This window comes from Dermacentor albipictus, chromosome 1 (assembly GCF_038994185.2).
Source record: "Dermacentor albipictus isolate Rhodes 1998 colony chromosome 1, USDA_Dalb.pri_finalv2, whole genome shotgun sequence".
NCBI classification, from domain to species: domain Eukaryota; kingdom Metazoa; phylum Arthropoda; class Arachnida; order Ixodida; family Ixodidae; genus Dermacentor; species Dermacentor albipictus.
Window position 1 is genome coordinate 337,630,378 of NC_091821.1, and position 19,346 is coordinate 337,649,723.

At 47.3% G+C, this 19,346-nt stretch overlaps 1 protein-coding gene across 2 annotated transcripts; it reads right to left on the reverse strand.

Annotated features, from left to right (window-relative positions):
- Window positions 1-1,227: 1,227 nt before the first annotated feature.
- Window positions 1,228-18,722, reverse strand: LOC135919321 (uncharacterized). 2 transcript variants are annotated; one of them, XM_065426972.1, is made up of 7 exons: window positions 18,610-18,722; window positions 14,807-14,886; window positions 13,849-14,106; window positions 7,762-7,978; window positions 5,817-6,025; window positions 2,529-2,932; window positions 1,228-1,858 (listed from the first exon to the last, which is right to left on the reverse strand). In XM_065426972.1, exons 2-7 carry the CDS (start codon window positions 14,879-14,881, stop codon window positions 1,738-1,740), a joined length of 1,284 nt encoding a protein of 427 aa, XP_065283044.1. In that variant the 5' UTR covers window positions 14,882-14,886; window positions 18,610-18,722; the 3' UTR covers window positions 1,228-1,737. The 2 variants fall into 2 exon arrangements, with proteins under 2 accessions (XP_065283044.1, XP_065279953.1); XM_065423881.1 differs by having other exon boundaries at window positions 7,756-7,978.
- Between the last annotated feature and the right edge of the window lie 624 nt (window positions 18,723-19,346).

The window sequence follows — 19,346 nt, forward strand, 5'->3', positions numbered from 1 at the left end:
CTGGTCGGTGGTCGCGATAACCAAGAGACGTTTAGGGTATTGCTGAAAAAAAAAAGAAAAGAAACAGGGCGGAGATGGGGCGTGGGATTGTCGCAGACATAGGTATCTACGACATAAAGCAGATAGAGTACTAGATAACAATATGGAAACATAAGCAGTCAAGGCGGTTTTGCCGTTAACCCGATCAAAAAGGAACGTCCTTAGAAATCATCATCATGATGTCCGATAAAGGAAAAAAAAATTAGGTGAAGACAAGCCCAGCATCGCACTGGAAATGATGCAGAAACGATTGAGCATATTCTGTTAGATTGTCAGAGTATTCATTCAGCGATGAATGGGTAAGAAGTAGGCGTGACCGAGGCGTGTGGTTGTAAAGACACGCAGACTGCGGATACTAGTGAAAGACGGCTGAAAGATGGACGTCCAAAAAGAGGGATAGCACGGAATGCAGCGAACTTTCCATACTGCGAATAGCGTAGCTTACTGTGTAAATATATTTCACAATTTAAATGGGCCGGGAAGTTTTAAACAGTGAGCTTGATGGCATGTACATCCGCCCCGTTCGAAATGGGCCCAGATTCTCATAACATCATCATCACGCACGCCAACGTCCTTTGCATTGCCGTGGTGCGAGAAAAAAAAACCAACCCTTCTCCTACCGGAAAATGCGGGTAAGTGAAGCTTGGCCTGCGTGCACTTGACCTTCGTCACGGTTATGTAACCTACAGGTAACGGTGCCAGATTGCTTCGGCCTCCCACTCCCTCAGCTCGGGATTTTTTCATTGCTGTCGGATTGCCTGAGCTCGGGCGACTCTAACGGCTGGATCGGCGAGCCGTTAGAGTCGTTACCGGCGAGTTCTCGCCACCGCTGTTCGAAGGCTGCCCGTTCCTCGTGGGAACGCACAACGCGTGGGCGTCCCATTCGTTTTCCGAGACTGAACTGACCGGAAACGAAGCCGGCACAGCGCGCGCGATACCCTTTCCTGCCCGTTTCTTCCCCGGCGGAAGCAAAACGTCTCCGATTGGTTGCGTGCGTGGTGTGAGCGGGCGCCTATGCAGCTGGAATCCTTGCTAATGACTCACGCTCCGGCGCCGGTGCAGCTGTCAACTCATGAAACTGCCCTTTCCCGCAGCTTCCCTGCTATGAGAGCAACTGTTTTTTTTTGCTTGACCACGACAACGCTGCCAAAACTTGTGGGTCAATACAAGGTTCTCTTGAAAACTTCATTAGACTACGTAGTTTAATGTGACACCTTTGCAGCAACTGGCGTAAACTTGTCCCAGCGCGCCCTGCTGGTACACAGTCTGCTCAGGATGGGATGCCAAGCTGTGGTTAAAATTAATTTTCTGTCTCGGCGGCTGCCGGTTGCGTTTAACGCCGTGCATCATATGGAGCCAGGGAAGAGCTCATGACAGACGTCGCTGCAACAGGGTCACGATAAGAAGTTGCAACCTCGCGACCCTGTTCTACTTAACCTATTGAGGCACGCTACTTAAAAACGAGGTGGAGGAAAGGTCAAATAACGTCTTCGCGCAGCTTCTTTTTTTTTCTTTTGCGACACACAGAAAAGCACACACGCACAAACACACACGCACAAACGTCTTCGAGGAATGAGCACGCCGACAGCCAGCTTAAGTTCGGTTCGTCGAGGCTGCGCAGTGGCAGCGAAAGCTCGACTAAGGTGTCTGTCCTCCGTGGCTGCGTGCACTGCGTTCTGTCCGAGGGTGGGGCGAGTCTCAGCTGACGAACAGCGCCCTCCACAGGATCATGGCCTGCGACGACTGCGTGCGACGCTCGACTTCGGCTGCCGACTTGTCTACCACTACTGCACCGGCGGGACACTCTGCATCCGAATACCTGCGTGGAACGTAGCGTGACCCGCTTGCAGGACTTGTACTTGAAAGAGTCATGCTATAGCTCGCTAAAACGATGCCTTTAAATATAACCAAGTGAATCCTAAAGGATAAGTTAACCATCGAGAAATAAACTTTTCACATTACATGTTTGGTCGAAAGAATCTGCACCCTAGGCTATACTCTTTTTCAACATTGTATGCAGACAGCCTGTGGTCTGTATGGACAGACAGACATACTTCCTTGCGATTTGAGCAATAAATTTATGTAAGGGCCGCTTTCAATCCGGCTATTATAGCGCGCACAACGTTACCCCGCATATTTTAAAATTGCTTGCTATATATAGTTAATGACAATGACATCTATTTTTTCACGTTAGAAACCGCGAAGTGTTTCTATAGCGGTGCATGGTGATCTCCCACGCGCATTCCTTGTCTATAGCTTTGCCTTCATGACCAGAAAAGTTAACCGCGTGTATGTATACAGACCTTCTCGTGGCCCAAAAAGGAAATACGGAACAGCGCCGGTTTTGGACAGCACCGCCTGATGGTGCTTCGCGCCTCAAATCTCTCGACTTCTATGCCAGCGCGTATACTTTCACAACCCAGCGACGAACACGACACTGGTCGTCTATCTTTAGGGCGGAAAAGGTCTGCATAATAGTCTATACATACCTGTGTACGAGCACTCGTCTGGAGTGGTGCGAGGCCAGCGTGCCGGCGAGCAGCGCGTCCAGATCCGCGCCCACAACTCCGGCGGGCTGGATGTCCCCGAGTCTGCGGCCTCGCGACAACAACGTGGCCGCGCCCTGAGAGACGTCGCCGTCCGCTCCGCAGAAAGTCTTTCGCGACAGCCGCACCAGCGACCCCCGAACGTCGGACAACCTCCAGCCAGCCGCGTGGTCGCCGCCTTCCTTGCTCACGGCGCCTTCGGCCAACGAGCGCCACGGGACCAGCCGCTCGTCCGTGTCCACGGCTGCCAGGACACCGGCGCGGCCGCGCATTCGCAGCGCGCAGTCGTACGCCAAGAGGGAGCGTGCGTCGCGGCGAGTCCAAGGGAGGTACTCCACTGAGACCACCTGATGACATGTCATGGGGCAACCCCGTGCTGCTATCAGCGTTTGCAAAGCCTATAGCTGTCTTCCGAAATCGAGCTCCACGAACACGCTACATGCGACCTGTTGTTCGATACGACGTACGGCGCGAGGAAAAAAAAAAAGAATGTTCCAACTGTTGGAACATGTTGGAAAACCATTAGACATGGTTATCGGTGCTTCTAGTTGCTGTGCTAACAATGGCATCCAACGGATTTCTGATAGGTTCCAATGGCTGGAACAGTCATATTTCTGATGCGGCGCACGTCGTATCGGACGCTGATTCGGGTGATATGTAGGTATAGGAGACACATGGTATATGATCCCGCCTGTGCTGTGACCGTAAGACCGTTCTCACAAAAACCGCATCAAGTTTATAATGTGTTCGATGACAGCCACCTTCCCGACGTGTTGCACATCGTACCAGGAGCGCGCACGGTGGCATGTCCTCTGTATCGTAGACGGACCGGTTCGACCCTACGCCCCATACATCGTGTGGCAAGCTGCACAGCGATGACAGCAAATTTTGGCAGCTTGCTGCACATTGTATCGGTCACTGCGTCTTGCCATGTCTCCTGTTTCGGGAGACCAACTCACTTTCCGCCCTATCACAGCCCCAGCTAATCCGCGTTCCCCTATCAAACGCTCAATCGGAGATCTGGAAAGGAGTATTGCGAAGTCTGATATATGATTGGCCAAAAACGAATGCCCGGCCAGATGTATGAGTCGGACTGCATGGTCTTTACGCACACATCATTCGCACATATTGTATTTATACATTCCTGACATTGTAAGAGACAGAGTGTCAGCAAAGCGTGACTCTCCGCTCGTGGTTCTGATTAGTGGTGCATATTAATTAAGGCCCCTAGATAAAACTTTTTTCTATGCAGAGACCTTAGTGCATCTATACTAGAGGGTGAGGGCTTTTGAGAGAGCTCGCAGCAAGTAGCAGCCATGATAATTTATGGTTTCAGGCAGACTTTACATAATAGGTTGAGGGTGCAAGTGAGCATCTGAAAGGACAAGCCACCAAGGAAGTTACAGAAGAAAATACCATTTTGCTCAAATGGCGAAGTACTGAAATCGGCAGCAGTTGGTGTAGTTCTGTAGTGCCGCCGCTGATTTCCTTCTTTTCATTTCGTGCTTCAACGGTGTTTGGCCTAGCCACGTCTGAAACTCGTCAGGACTAACCGGTGCGCAACACACAGCCATAATCCATAATCTTGTAACTACGTTTGCAAGCAGGTTGTTCGATGCGGACTGGTGCGTATGTATTTCACGCGATCGTGCCTTCTCTTTTTGTCGACGCTTAACGGTTCCCTGGCGAATGCGTTGTAAGTGCACGTATGTTGACTAAAGAACACGTAGTGCAAACCATTAGAAATAACCTCTAACGACTTTGCAGCTCTTAGTTACTGCTGACATGCAAGGAGTACGTAAAGAAACTGTGCGGTCAATCAACGGTGTTGCGTCTATAGGCATTCTGTATATACCGCTGCGGATCTGTACGCATTCGGCTTGTTACAACTGCTCGCGCGATAATGACGTCATGGTCGCCACCGCTGATATATATATCAGCAATCCTCGGTTTGCAAATGCCATTGTCCTGTTCAGCAACACTGGAGATTAATTGCAACAAATGATTGAGGACCTTAACCCAGAAAGTGCAAGAGTGGGATGGAAGATTAATATGCAGAAGAAAACGGTAATTCTTGATAGCCTGTTAAGGAAACAAGCATTTATGATCGCCAGTCATCGTTTAGAGTCTTACAGGAAGGAGTACGTTGGCGGTCAATTACTCACAGGGGACGCGGATCATGAGAAGGAAATTTACGGAACGATACGAATGGGATTGGAGTGCATACGGCAGGCATTGCCAGATACTAAGTGGGAGCCTACCCATATCATGGAAATGAAAAATGCACAATCATTGCATTCTACCCGTGCTTACATACATGGCAGAAACTTGGAGGTTAACAATGATTGAGAACAAGTTAAGGACCGCGCAAAGAGCGATGGAAAGATAAATGTTAAGCGTAACGTTAAGAGACAGGAAGACAACGGTGTTGATCACAGAGTAAACGGGGATAGCCAATGTTCTAGTTGACATTATGAGAAAATGGAGCTGGGCAGGCCATGTAAACGTAAGGTAGATAACCGGGGGGCCATTATAATTACAGAATGGGTGCCAAGGGAAGGGAAGTGCAGTCGAAAACGACAAAAAGTTATGTGAGGCGATGAAATTAGGAAGTTTGTCGGCACAAGCTGAAATCAGCACAAGACAGGGGTAATTGGAGATCGTTGGGAGAGGCCTCCGACCTGCAGTGTACATAAAAAGAGGCTGGTCATCATCATCATCATCATCATCATCATCATCATCATCATCGTCGTCGTCGTCGTCGTCGTCGTCGTCGTCGTCCTGGTTACGCCCACTGTAGGGCAAAAGCCTCTCCCATACTTCTCCAACTACCCCGGTCATGTACTAATTATGGCCATGTAATTGTCCCTTCAAACTTCTTAATCTCATCCGCCCACCTAATTTTCTGCCGACCCCTGCTACGCTTCCCTTCCCTTGGAATCTAGTCCGTAACCCTTAATGACCATCGGTTATCTTCCCTCCTCATTACATGTCCTGCCCATGCCCATTTCTTTTTCTTGATTTCACCTAAGATGTCATTAACTCACGTTTGTTCGCTCACCCAATCTGCTCTTTTCTTATCCATTAACGTATATGACTGGTAACATATGTGTATATATACGACAGGGTTGCGATTCCCATCTCAGTGTGCGACCCGAGTCCTTGTCGCGCACAGCAGCGCTAGAAAGAAAGAACAAAAACCCCCCATTGCATGCCTTCCCTCTCCCTCACCGTAGTAAGGGCTCCAAAGAACGTCCGAGCTCGTCGCGACTGCGTCCGGTTGTAGAAGACGAAGTGCGTGGCGCCCAGCTCGGTGTAGTGGGCCACGAACTCCCCGAGCAGCAGGTCCTCTGTCGCCGCGTCGAGTACGGACAGCGCGCAAACCACTGCCCCAAACTTGGCGGCCGGGACGCTGTTGGCTCGGACAATGGCTGCTGGCGCTGCACGTCGAGTGAAAGTTTAGACTCTGTTGATAGATCGCAGCCGTTTGTACGATTAACTATTATGTACCACTCGGCTGTTACGTGTTTTTTGTTGTTTAATCATATTCCGGTCCGATCAAGCTTGCATACGAACCACAGTGCTTTACACGGCATATCTGACACGGATAAAAACAAAAGTCCAAATTAACCTGAGTGATTACATCGCAGTGACCGTAAGCAAATAATTTACGTAACTTTGGTGCTCCGTATTATAATTTCTGCCGGAAACTGCTTATTGCAGCTCGTTGGGGTTAGAAACATTGCGCCGTATCACCGAAGCGTGCCGCCGCAAGGCACCTTTCGTGCCTTGCCACGGCGAGGCAAGTTGCGTACAGGGAAAGCTGTGCCCGTTCCTTTGGAAACCCCTATCATTGCGAGCTTTTCATGGACTGAATTGCCAAAAGCTCCTTGAAATCTGACAGCCTCGTGGCAAAAGGTTTCGATATAGCGAGAAACCTTTCACTTTTCCTTATCCTTCTTTCTTTTTTACCATGGAGGCACAGTAATTTCTCCTTTCTTTTTCTTCTTTAATGTATGAAAAAATTTTGATTACATTCAGTTGAAGTGAAGTTTATTCCCCTTCTTGTTACAAAGGAGGAAGCCGGGGCTAAAGGCTGAAAGGCTTGACGAAGGCCAAGGATTCCCCGTGCAGTTTGACATCATATAACACATAGCCTAAAATATAATAATATAAACATAAATATATCGGGTGCACTTACAAGTATCGCATAGAATCAGATAACAAGTTGACGACAGAAAAAAATGGCACTATACAAAACACAAGTCAAAATCAAAGAAATATTGTTCAATAGAGATGGTGTCTACTTCAAAGGACATGACATTTTGGTTGAGCTAGTCGAGTCGAGCGGATATATGTTGCATAGGACTTGACTCATCGTTATTCATCTACCACCTTCATCAATTTTCGCTCATCTAGCAATCAAGTTCATAGAAATGCGCAACATCTTGAATGCAAATCTATGAAACAGCCATTCCCTGCAGTCACTATCACTGCCCTTCGGCAGCGCTTCGTGCCTTCCAATGGGCCGCTTACCTTCTTGCATTGTATATTACGCAACCTTATTCACTGCTGAAGTTTTCTTTGGAGGTTATGCCAGAATGTTTCTAATGGCCAATTCTGGTATGATGACGTATTTTTTTTCTTTGTCACTTACACCATTATTCGCGCGGCCTAATTGCGAAAATGATAACTGTTCGCGGCCCCCTGCTTTAATTGATGGAAGGCTGTTAATTGAGATTGTTAACTATAGCCACGCACAAATCTAGGTAGTGTTTCAATATAATCTCAGGACTTGTGTCGCACACGCGACCACTGAATAGTCGACTAGCCTTTAAATGTAGACTGTAGGCGACATAGTTTTCTCAAGAATAGATGGCGTTGGTTTGGCATTGCGCTTATTACGCGCTTCTAATAGGTTTATTTAACTAAAGTTTGACCTCGGCGCCCGAGAGATGTGAGAAGAAGGACAGTCGACGATGCACAAGGTCAAGATGCAATGCAGGCGTAGCTTATACGGGCCTTTGGCGTTGCAGGATTGCGCAACTGGAACGTGATAACCGGCAAAAATGCAAGAGTAGCGGGGATTGTTTCAGCGTCGTTATGATCTGCCAGGAATATAACGAATAAATCATTAATTAATCTGAACGTCTGGGGATCAAGCGCCGACCTTTACCGCCGTTGGTAGCAGGGGAGGGGTCGGCGATGGTCGAAGGCGCGTGTCCCACGGGCAGCCAGTGGACGCGGCTCGTGTCGACCAGGCGCAGGCCCACTTCGTCGGCCTGCAGCTGCGGGTCGCCCGGACAGAACACGAAGCCCGGCTCGAGCGAGGGGCCCGTCGGGTGGCCCGTCAGCACCGTGGCGTTCAAGGGGTCGACGCGGGCAGCCACTACCTGCAGCCGGGTTCGCCACGTCCTAAGCTCGAGAAGGTAGCGGGTGCCCGTGTGATGAGGCAGTTGGGGAGAACTTACCATGGTGGCGAAGGAAGAGTGCGAACACGTGACCGATTCCGAGGCTACAACACACCGGACACCGCGCTGACCGACGCCAAGTGACAGTTCTATATATGTATATACATACACACACACGCTTAACACCTCCATTTTTAGATAATTCGAGTTTGCGCTTAGAGATGCCATGTGCCGACATCACGCCTTTGTATATGTGCGCCATATTGTTTTCACTATGCAGAATCGTGGTAACCGCTGGCACTTACCTGAGAGTCATGTTTGTATACATTGTGTCCTGAACACATCTGCATTTCATTTTGTTCGGCATTCCGATATGAGTGTCATTGATAATGATTTATGTTCTAGTCAGCGCAGATAGTGCGCGCTCTGCTCGTGATGCGGTACTGCACTATATATATATATATATATATATATATATATATATATATATATAAAGAAAGGCGTCAGGCAGGGAGATACGATATCTCCAATGCTATTCACAGCGTGTTTACAGGAGGTATTCAGAGACCTGGATTGGGAAGAATTGGGGATAAAAGTTAATGGAGAATACCTTAGTAACTTGCGATTCGCTGATGATATTGCCTTGCTTAGTAACTCAGGGTACCAATTGCAATGCATGCTCACTGACCTGGAGAGGCAAAGCAGAAGAGCGGGTCTAAAAATTAATCTGCAGAAACCTAAAGTAATGCTTAACAGTCTCGGGAGAGAACAGCAATTTACAATAGGCAGCGAGGCACTGGAAGTCGTAAGGGAATACATATACTTAGGGCAGGTAGTGACGGCGGATCCGGATCATGAGACGGAAATAATCAGAAGAATAAGAATGGGCTGGGGTGCGTTTGGCAGGCATTCCCAAATCATGAACAGCAGGTTGCCATTATCCCTCAAGAGAAAAGTTTATAATAGCTGTGTCTTACCAGTACTCACCTACGGGGCAGAAACCTGGAGGCTTACGAAAAGGGTTCTACTCAAATTGAGGACGACACAACGAGCTATGGAAAGAAGAATGATAGGTGTAACGTTAAGGGATAAGAAAAGAGCAGATTGGGTGAGGGAACAAACGCGAGTTAATGACATCTTAGTTGAAATCAAGAAAAAGAAATGGGCATGGGCAGGACATGTAATGAGGAGGGAAGATAACCGACGGTCATTAAGGGTTACGGACTGGATTCCAAGGGAAGGGAAGCGTAGCAGGGGTCGGCAGAAAGTTAGGTGGGCGGATGAGATTAAGAAGTTTGCAAGTTTGCACGACATGGCCACAATTAGTACATGACCGGGGTTGTTGGAGAAGCATGGGAGAGGCCTTTGCCCTGCAGTGGGCGCAACCAGGCTGATGATGATGATGATGATGATGAGGATGATAAACCGCGAGTAGTAGCAGAACGCCATCGGTCCGTGTCAGCGCTCTTTCTTTACCATGTCAAACAATGGATCTCAAGATCTGCAGGTCTTTATTAAAGTTTTACCATACCATACCATGGAGATCCGCGAAATCACGAAAGGAGCGCACAAAGTTTGAAGGTGAATAATAAACTAATCTGAGTTTGCAAAGTACCTTAATGGAATGTTAGAAATGTTACCCTTCCCGTTAGAAGAGACCTTGTACTCCAGGAGAGACGCAACAAAAAACAAAATACGTGTAGCATACCGCTACTCTAAAGTTGGCGCCCTCCAGGTTGTCTCGCGACATCATAGATTCTGAGCGCGTCCACAAGGCCACTACGTAGCAGATACCATATATAGACTCATTCAAGCAAGATCGAAGAACGTCTCCGGCATGGCCCAGTAAGGCGAGAAAATGCGCTAAAATCTGTGACGTCACACCGACGTACCTTTTAATTAGCTAACCAAAAACGATGACTTATCGAGCAAGTATGATTAACGTTATTTCAAGTAATGTTTTTAAATAAGGCGTACTTGTGCTATATACCACGTGTGACATCGTTAGAAGTCTGATCGAAAGAAAAGAAAACAAAGACAGGTATGAGAGCAAACATCGATTTTAAGTGTAATAAGGGAAACAAACGAACACTTTCTGTGTGAAGCCCTAATTCTGGGAAAACGCTATTCGCACAGACACAAGGGGCAATCTTTTTATGGGTCAAGCCACTGCAAAGCCAAGCCGTGCCTTCGAACGCCTTACAATAAAGTACGATGGCTATAGTGGCCTTTACGAAACTTCTTGTTTCCGCCCTGCTGTCCCCGCAGGCTTTGCATTTACGGTGCTCTACTTAAGCACGTTCGCGCATCCAACCACCTCAACTTATAGAACCGTTCTCGGCAACTGCAAATCTATTCGCTGGCCGGCCATGCATGCTCCTCTGGCAAGTGTTGTGTACCCTTCCGTCAACACTCGAAGCAAAATTCGCGTTCAAGTCGGGGGAGGGAGCCGCACCCGTCCCGCGGACGCATAGCGAGTAGGAAAAAAGGAAAAAAAAAAGTCGCATTCTCCTTTTTTTAGCAGGTCAACTGACGGCGCCGAGTTGTCTCGGGGCGCAGAGCGAGAGAGCGGGCCATTCGCCGGCTGCTCGAATTCGAAGCGGCGCGGTAATGCCCTGCGGCTTCACGTTTGATATCGCGGGCACAATGACCTGCGCCAACTAAACTTCCCCGTCGACCGGCGGGGCCTTCCTCGTCGTGACACAGTCCGCACCGCTTGCGCCCCTTAGCGCAAAAGGAAATGAAAAAAAAAAGCATTTCCTCTTATAAAGGCTCCATTGTAAAGTGGAGGAAACTTTTGTATTTCTGAAACGTAGACAACGCATGCGGCCGAGCGGTTGCGTCACTGCGCATACGTGGGTTTCGCCGTATTTTGGTGTAGGCTACATAACGCAGTGCACTGTAAAATAATTTACGCCATTAAAAGTGAATAAGGGTGCACATAGGTCTACACCCTTAAAAAAGTTTGCACCCCTTGGGGCGTACCTTGTCCCACGACAACAACAACCATCGTCTGCTTTGCTTGCGTTCTCTTTCTTGAAAGCTCTGCTCTCGCTACTTTGCTCTCGAGAATGCTATGTCACGCTGATGACGCACATGCCGTTAGTGACCTGGAAGTCCAGGGCGAGCAGCGTTCATGAAAAGAAATGCGGGGAAGATAGATGACGATTATCGTTGTGGGACAAGACAAGCCCCAAAGAGTGCAAACTTTTTTAAAAGTGTATAACTCACATCCTTACACCCAAAAACGGTGTACGGGTGGGAGTTACACCGATTTACACCCTTTCGTCTTTTAAACGTGTAAATTATGTTACTGTGTGCGCGGCTGACTCAAAGACCGCGCGCGGTATTTCGGTTGGCAACTCGGTTTCTGCGCTTTGGAACGATGGCGATTTCACCCCGTGCAAGGTACTTCGCAAAGTAGGCGCGAATTAACGCGGACGACAGAGGAGTACGAACGGCAAGAGCTCAAGGACGCAGAACTAGGCGCAATTCCTTGCTGTATCATTTCTCGAATCCATTAATTGTTGCATAAACTGTCTACTAATTGCCCCAAAACGCACTTTCGTTGCATGTCTTATTTTTTAACGCGATCAGTATTCATCGGCAACTTCACTCAGCTTGCAGTACGTTTGTCCGTGTCTAAGCCTTTTCACGCCACCTCTGCTCATTGTGTATGTACGCACTGTTCAATTTTATATTACAAAAAATGCTTAAATTTTTCTCCGGTCCTGGGCGGAATCGAACCGCCGTCATATATATTTACACGCGCCCCACTCGCGGACTTCGCGGCGGCAGCGCTAGATGGCGCAGCGTGTCCACCGGAAAGGAGCCCGGCTGCAGTACACGCCTCATACGAGACGCGTTCCGGCCGTGGCAAGAAGGTGCGTCGCTACGTTGCTCCAATGCTAATCGCATTAGCGTCGACAGTCAGAATCTTTATCTATTGGGCCGCAATTAAACGAGCAAGAATAATCCAACTAGCACTATTCAACAACGTTAAAATGTCGTTCACTTCGGTAGCTCGAATCGATTAATGAATATATACTTGTCGCGTCGCTTTGTGCGAGTTAATAAAGTTGTAATGTTGTTATGCGATGCAAGTTGGATTATTTCTGCTCGTTTAATTGTGAAAAAGAAAAGCATCATGCCAAAGAACGTTGTTGGCTGAGCTGGTACGTATTTAAGAGTTTAAAAAAAATACACAGGACAGGCGGTGCTCTCCGCTTCCGTTATTATATATTAGATCCCATAGCTGCAGCGATACGTCTGGTTACACTACGGCAAAACAAGCCTATATTTCGGACTGAAAATTCACGCCATAGCCTTAGCTTCGCTTAGCCCTCCTCTTCTTGCACTGTCTTCAGTGGTTTTGGCCCGGAGCAATATGTTGCCACAAACATTACCTTTTAATCTTCCACGCTGTATTTAGTGGTCACGCAACCTGATATGCCCGTCAAGTTGCTGTGCAATGCAATTCATTTAGAGTTCGCTGTAGTAAAGGGTTAATAGGGGCGATGCAGTGTTGCTGATGAGGGGAGTTAGCGCAAGAAAAGACACACCCACTGCAAAGGGAGCCGAAGACAAGCGCTACTTAGAACTGTTTAACAGGGAGGAGGAGGAATAAAAGATTCGAATTTTTATCACAGGGGTTTGACCTGGCTGTCAAAGCTCTCCGCCATCTTGCCCTCACAGGATGACGGAGAGCTTTGACAGTCAGCCGGCTTAGTCAGAATGGGTATCCTCGCTCCGTCGCTGTTGCAGTAGCTGAGACCCTCCTCCAAAAATTGAAATGAAAAAAGAAGAGACGGCATCGGATGAAAAAAAGGCCGATGGTTGTACCTTACGTACATAAGGTTGCGCACAACCTTAAGGAGGTAGCTAATAGGTACAAGGCACCTTTGGTCTTGTCGGCACCAATGAAGCTGTCGCACCTGTGCCTGCGGATTTCAAAAGCGTCTGAGCCATATATACGTGGTAAGAGGCATGCAAGGCCTCACACCGTGCACCTGTGCGGTGTGTGGCACTGTTTGTGAAATTTCGCTCAGCTGCGGCAAGATTTACATCGGCCAAACGCGCCGATGTGTGAACGACAGAGCGAGAGAGCACGAACTTTCCATTAAGAATAACCTCTCGGCACATCTACCTGTGCACTGAAAATCCTGTGAATGTAAGGCAAGATTTAAAAGGATCACCATTCTTTGCAGAAGAAACGAGGTGCTGGCAGTTAAAATGTTGGAGGCATATCACAGAAGAAGGAAAAAGATATCTGTATTAGCGATACGACAGTAATGTTGCGCAATTCTGAGTTTTAATTTTTAGACGCTTTTTTTTAAAACTATCACATGACTGATATTGACAGATTTATGGTGATATGATGCGCGGAACCTTACTGCTCATGTATGGCGTGGCTATGTATTGCGATGTTTTCAAGGAATAAAGTCAGTTGCGAGCGACGCCCTTTCCTTTCGCATGTCTCTCTTGGTGTGTTGCGTCGTTTTCGTTGTAAGAAGTATGAACGAACTAGCCCAACAACAAGCGATATTAAAATAATAATATGAATTCTAGCGCCTCATTTCGTTGATGCATGCATGCGCCATCCTGTGATGGCGCTGCACACTTGTTTGCGCGCATGCGTCAGAAGACGGGTTATATATGCGAAACCCGTCCTGTTATAACACAAGTAACGCTCCGTATTCGTCTCCTCTTCCAGTGCGTGGGTCTTTTGTTGCGCTAACTCCCCTCCATCAGTCAACAGAACGACAGTTAGTCCCTCTTAAGATGCGATGTCAACGCGAGAATCCCAACCGGGCCGCCACGTGCTCATTCTGCCGTGGCCCTCGCATACACACCTGCACGTGCGAGTAGTTGAGGTAGGCGAGCGTGCAGAGCAGGCGCCCCCGGAGTGCGCCGCGAGAAGCGAGCAGAGCGATGACGCGCACCTCGTGCACGTCGCCGCGGGGTTCGGACCAGGCCGAGTACACCAGCAGCCGTTTCGGCGCCAGCGACACCCACTGGTCCTTGGACCAGTCGCGGCGACCCGCGAACAGCAGCGCCAGCGCACCAAGCAGCGACAGCACCAGCACCGGAAACAGAGGAAGTCGGCAACCCTGCGGTACGCACGCGCAGACACCTTGGCGTCTCAGTTCCCATGTTAACGTCGAGGAAAGCATTTCGTGCGTATGAGCGAGTGGAAACAGCGCAGAAACTATATCCGTACAGAGGTAGATGATGCAATTGCACTCCATTTGCCTTGGGTTTTATAATGTCAGTAGAATGTTGAATGAATATGCGGTATAGAATAGTAAAAGACGGCTGGAAGATTAGTAAAACTACGTCGAGGCAGGGATACATGAAATAAATAGAACACTTCCTTTTATATTCATGAAACACATAGGATACTTTGGTTCGTCAATGGGAAATTATTGATCATAGAGGCAAGAATAAACGCAACAGAAACGAAGAATAATGGTCTTGGTCACTACCCCATTTGAACGGAGATGCTCACAACATCTGTCAGTTCGTCCGTCTGATACTTTATTTTGGCGCTTGCTAAAAGCTAAGAGATCGCAGTGCCAGTGCTCCTGTACTTACAAGAAGTATCATGCTCTTCGACTTGCCCATATGGGTTAACAGACAAAGGATACACGCCGCAAAAGATAACTTGCTTTCCAAGTTGTTCTGAATACCTTTCATGCATGGTTTTCGCATTAGAGCGGTAAAAGAAAAACATTGTGGTAGGCTGAAAACGCTCTGATGACATCATAGCGTTCTACAACACGCAAGTGCTCTCATCTGTGTATATCGCACCAGGCAGCCGTTGAGCTTGCGTAAGCAGCGCCTCTTTCCCGGCATCTTGAACAGGGCCCAGCCCACGTGCGCCATGGCTCCTGCGGCGGAATGAGGAAACAGATGCAAACTGAAGGCCTCACTGGTCGTCGTTAAATTCAGTGCCAAGTGTGAAGGGGAGCATGCTAGCGCTTGAGTCCGGTAAGAGGTGTCATGATGAGAACAATATATTTGCATCTTTCATATCATACCCTAAACGCTCAAGCACTGTACATACGTTCCGATTAAAAAAAAAAGGAAACTCTGTCCTGCTATTGTTTCTTGCCGGAAATCCAGCTTTAAAATCAGTGCAAGCGCCTATTGGGATAATTTGTCAGAGTCCAAGCCATCCTTAGCCACTAATATGCGTTGAAAACGCAGCATCGCATATTCGCTGTCATAAAAAAAGGCATTCCCGAGTGACCGTTAAACCGCGCTAAGTTCGTCGGCTGCATGGCTCCGTCCCGACAAATGCCGTACACCTCGCAAAGATGCGTCAATAGGCAACGCTGGTGTAAGAGAGCAAGGGGCGCAACAACTCGGCGTCTGGGTTGGGGCTACTGTGTGGTCGCCCATGACTACCACATTTTGCACAAAGAAACGGAGGCACAATGCAAGCGCAAACGGCCAAATGCAGTTTTCTTGTCATCTTGTTGATGCTTAACGATGGCAAGGCAAATAAAAATTAAAGCAAGGAATAAACCAGAAATCTAGAGCACGTATGCCTGTTCAACCGTCGTTCCATGCCATGATGCCGCACCATGCCAAGGTAATTTGAGTTTTCAATAGCGATATAGATTATAATATTCCCAGAAAATCTCGAGGGCGTGGCGGCGCATTGCTGAACTTGCGGCTGCTGCACCGAGTTTGAAAAGTGAGCCGTTGAGCGTGGATGCCGAGATGAAAACCTTCGTCATATAGCCGTGGCAGCAGAGACATCACGAGGCACTGATTACTGTGTTAGCACGTCAGCCACATTGCTATCAATTTTTCCTTTATTATCTCGACATTGTGCGCAGTGTCGACAATTGAACAGGCATATGTCTGACTGATTTCTAGTTTCTTCATTCCACTCTTTGTTTCCTTTGCCACAGTGTAAGCACGAACAAGGTCACATTAAAGCTTCAGGTGCTAGTTAGTGCATTGTTGGGTCGGCGTTTATTTATTATAATTAATAAATAATTAATCTTAAGACTAACTGTAATCAAATCATAGGGAAATGTATGGTTAGGTTACAGGAAGCCCGGCGTTTCGGAAGGAAACGCGTTTGATGCACTTTTCCCCGCACGCTAGTAACGTAGCTGTGGCATATGCAGCAGGAAGGACCCGGATGAGTCTCTCGATGCCTCCACATCTCAGCCATTGTGGTACAGCGCTACCAAGGTACACTAAACACACAACAGTTGTGTGTTTAGTACCTTTGCAGCGCTTTATTCCAAAAATGCTATTCCAGTTATCCCCAATGGAAGCTTTAACCACTTCTCACTACGTTCCACCATTTGCAATCTCCACTGTCGGCGTGTGCCAATGCGGTAGGAGATAAAGAGGCCGGGCTAAATAGGGCCTTCCCTATAATATAAATCGTCCTAAGAGTAGAAAACATAGGAGCACCCGTGACCCGTACCACGGTTCATAGAGAATGCTCTTTGCGTCATGAAAGCCGACACGAGCGCGCACTGTGTTAGCTGCGCACCGGATACATTTTCGGCCCTGCAGGGTCTGCGATAAGCTGCTGTCTCCCGAACTCCCACCGCAGTCTCTTGGAGGCAACTATCGGTGCTGCGAAATTCTCGCTACGGGCTCCAGATGGCGACTCTTTCCGTTGGAAAAAATGCACGAAAACGGATTGTTGCTCGAGTCGGGGGAGGATGTGGCGCTCCGGTTTTCGGCGACATTAAAAGAACCGCGAAAGGCGAAATATCCTCACGGATCCTGAGCGTCAAACTGTGGGGCCCCCATCGCTTTGTTTACCCAGACAAGTTCGTTTACACCATTTGACTTTGCGCTATATGCGCAGGCAGGCAATGTTCTGTCTCTTGGTGCTTCAGATGGCATAGATTTAATTTACCTGGAGCGTTCCTGTTGCTTGCCCTTCTTCTTGAGATATTCCTATTACTTTCCGTAATAGATGCGCCATAGTTATTTCTCTAGCAATATATATATATATATATATATATATATATATATATATATATATATATATATATATATATATATATGTGTGTGTGTGTATGTGTATAATTCGAATTACTCTCCGCACACTAACAATGCATGGCCTATAAAAGCTTCGAATATATTTATTTCCTCTAAAATATCGGAAATGCAGAACATTCGACTCAAGGCAGATATTCGACACTGCCGGGAGGTACATTAGCTGCTCGTGTGTACTAAGCAAATGTTATTTAGTCAGAACACCGAATGCTGCTTGGCAATTTCAACCTGTCCTTCGTTAAGGAAATTAGCGCACGGACTACCATCATGAATAATAAATTCTCACTTCCACCGCTTCAATGCTGCCCGTTACAAACCAGGATCTGAAAAAATTTACAGATAGCTACATACAGCTTCTGCTAAGATAGTGACAATGAAATCGCACAGTGTTACCTATAAGTGTAAAGATGGTGCTAAAAAGGGTGAGGGGAGGAAGCTAGGGGTAAGCAGCACGCTGTGAATACTTCCGATACACGCATGGTATAGGAAGACATTTTAGACATTTTGTCGTTAGAGTTAGCAAGATTTTTGCCTGCTAAGCGACGAATTGTTTTATTTAGTATCCAGAAACTCTTTTCATGGACATGCGGAACAACTTAGCCACATCTTAGCGAATTCGACGCTGCTTCCAAACCGGCGCAGTGGAACGAACTTTACTATTCAAGAGCTACAAGTAGGCTGCCAACACTTGCGGTGCAATGCTGCACGTAATTGTCGTCACCGTTTTAACATTGTGGTGTCCGATAGCCGACGACTGATTAGCGCACTCTGCGAAGAGCACATGTATCGCAAACGGTTAAAAGTCCGAGCGCCGCAACGTCAACCCTTCCCGTCCGATTCATGAGCCCATATAAGCATGGTTCAGTAAACGTCGTCCTAACGGGAACTTGTCTGCTCCTTCGTCATGGCTGACGGAAACTTAGCGAACGTGACCAAGTGCGTGTCGCCGAATTCAGTTCTCCTTTCACGGCCGCCGAATATACGTTTCCAGGCATAACGCGCACCAAGTGCGTTTTCGTGCTGAGAAAATCAGGCCTCCCGTCTCACTTTCAACCGAGCTGGATTTACCACCTTACAATCTCAAGGAAAACGCAGAATTTCAGCTCTCATCATCCGCTGTAAATATATGAGTAACGTAAATGTCCTCCACACCTTCCTGATGTATGTCTATTCTTTTCCTGCGTCAAACGTGAAACGTGGAACGTGAAACATTTTACCGAAGCCATTGCGCCATTTAGCCTATATTATGGCGTTCCAAACTGATTATATAATTTGAAGTTCACTCGATAGTTCTAGTAGCAACATTACAAACATTGCAGCAAAATTTAAGAATAATTTAAAGTGAGTCACAGTGAATCAAAGATATAAAAGAAGGGTATCACGGTAGAGTAAGCAGGGTCAAGCGACAGATGTCAGTAATGCAAGCTAGCCGCACTACGTCACATTAACGAGATGGTAAAGGAGTTGCTGCGTACATCATGTGCACTGCATACCGAAGACAGAGGGACCTTAGGTTTTGGATCACGAAAGCGAGTCCTCCGTCGTGGCTGAGAGTGCAGCATGACGAAACTTACTCTTTTCCGGGGCGTCAGGTCCCAATGTGGCTTCTCCGCTCTTCTCAGACTTCTTCTTTGACACCGAGTGTCAACGGCACGCGACAGGAATGGATTCGGACGACGGAAGAAATGAAATGAAGAAAAGAAAGTGTCAAAGCTGGCACGTGAGGAGGCAAGAACTTTCGCCTAGAAATTCGCTATTAAAGAGCACGTTGTCAAATTTGTTAGTTAGCTAGCTAGTTAGTTAGCTAGTTAGTTAGCTAGTTAGTTAGCTAGTTAGTTAGCTAGTTAGCTAGTTAGCTAGTTAGCTAGTTAGTTGGTTGGTTGGTTGGTTGGTTGGTTGGTTGGCTAGCTAGCTAGCTAGCTAGTAGATAGATAGATAGATAGATAGATAGATAGATAGATAGATAGATAGATAGATAGATAGATAGATAGATAGATAGATAGATAGATAGATAGATAGATAGATAGATAGATAGATAGATAGATAGATAGATAGATAGATAGATAGATAGATAGATAGATAGATAGATAGATAGATAGATAGATAGATAGATAGATAGATAGATAGATAGATAGATAGATAGGCTTTAGTGAGAATGAAACCAAAACTCTGGTGCTTCAAGAACCCAGAGTACTGGATGTACTCCATCATGTATAGTTGGTCTGTCAGAGTCAGTTGAACCCATGGTCCATAGGCAGTATGGGTCGGGCAACGAAATAACTGAGAGGTTCGTTCGGAACCAGGCCTGCTT

What these genes read in the sequence shown, in the direction of transcription:
- LOC135919321 (XM_065423881.1), bottom strand. Translation starts at nt 14,881, where the DNA reads ATGGCGCACGTGGGCTGGGCCCTGTTCAAGATGCCGGGAAAGAGGCGC. An exon ending in TCAACTACTCGCACGTGCAG is followed by an intron (nt 7,979 to 13,848) that starts GTGTGTATGCGA and finishes ACCCGGCTGCAG; the next exon opens with GTAGTGGCTGCCCGCGTCGA. An exon ending in TGCTACCAACGGCGGTAAAG is followed by an intron (nt 6,026 to 7,755) that starts GTCGGCGCTTGA and finishes CTCGACGTGCAG; the next exon opens with CGCCAGCAGCCATTGTCCGA.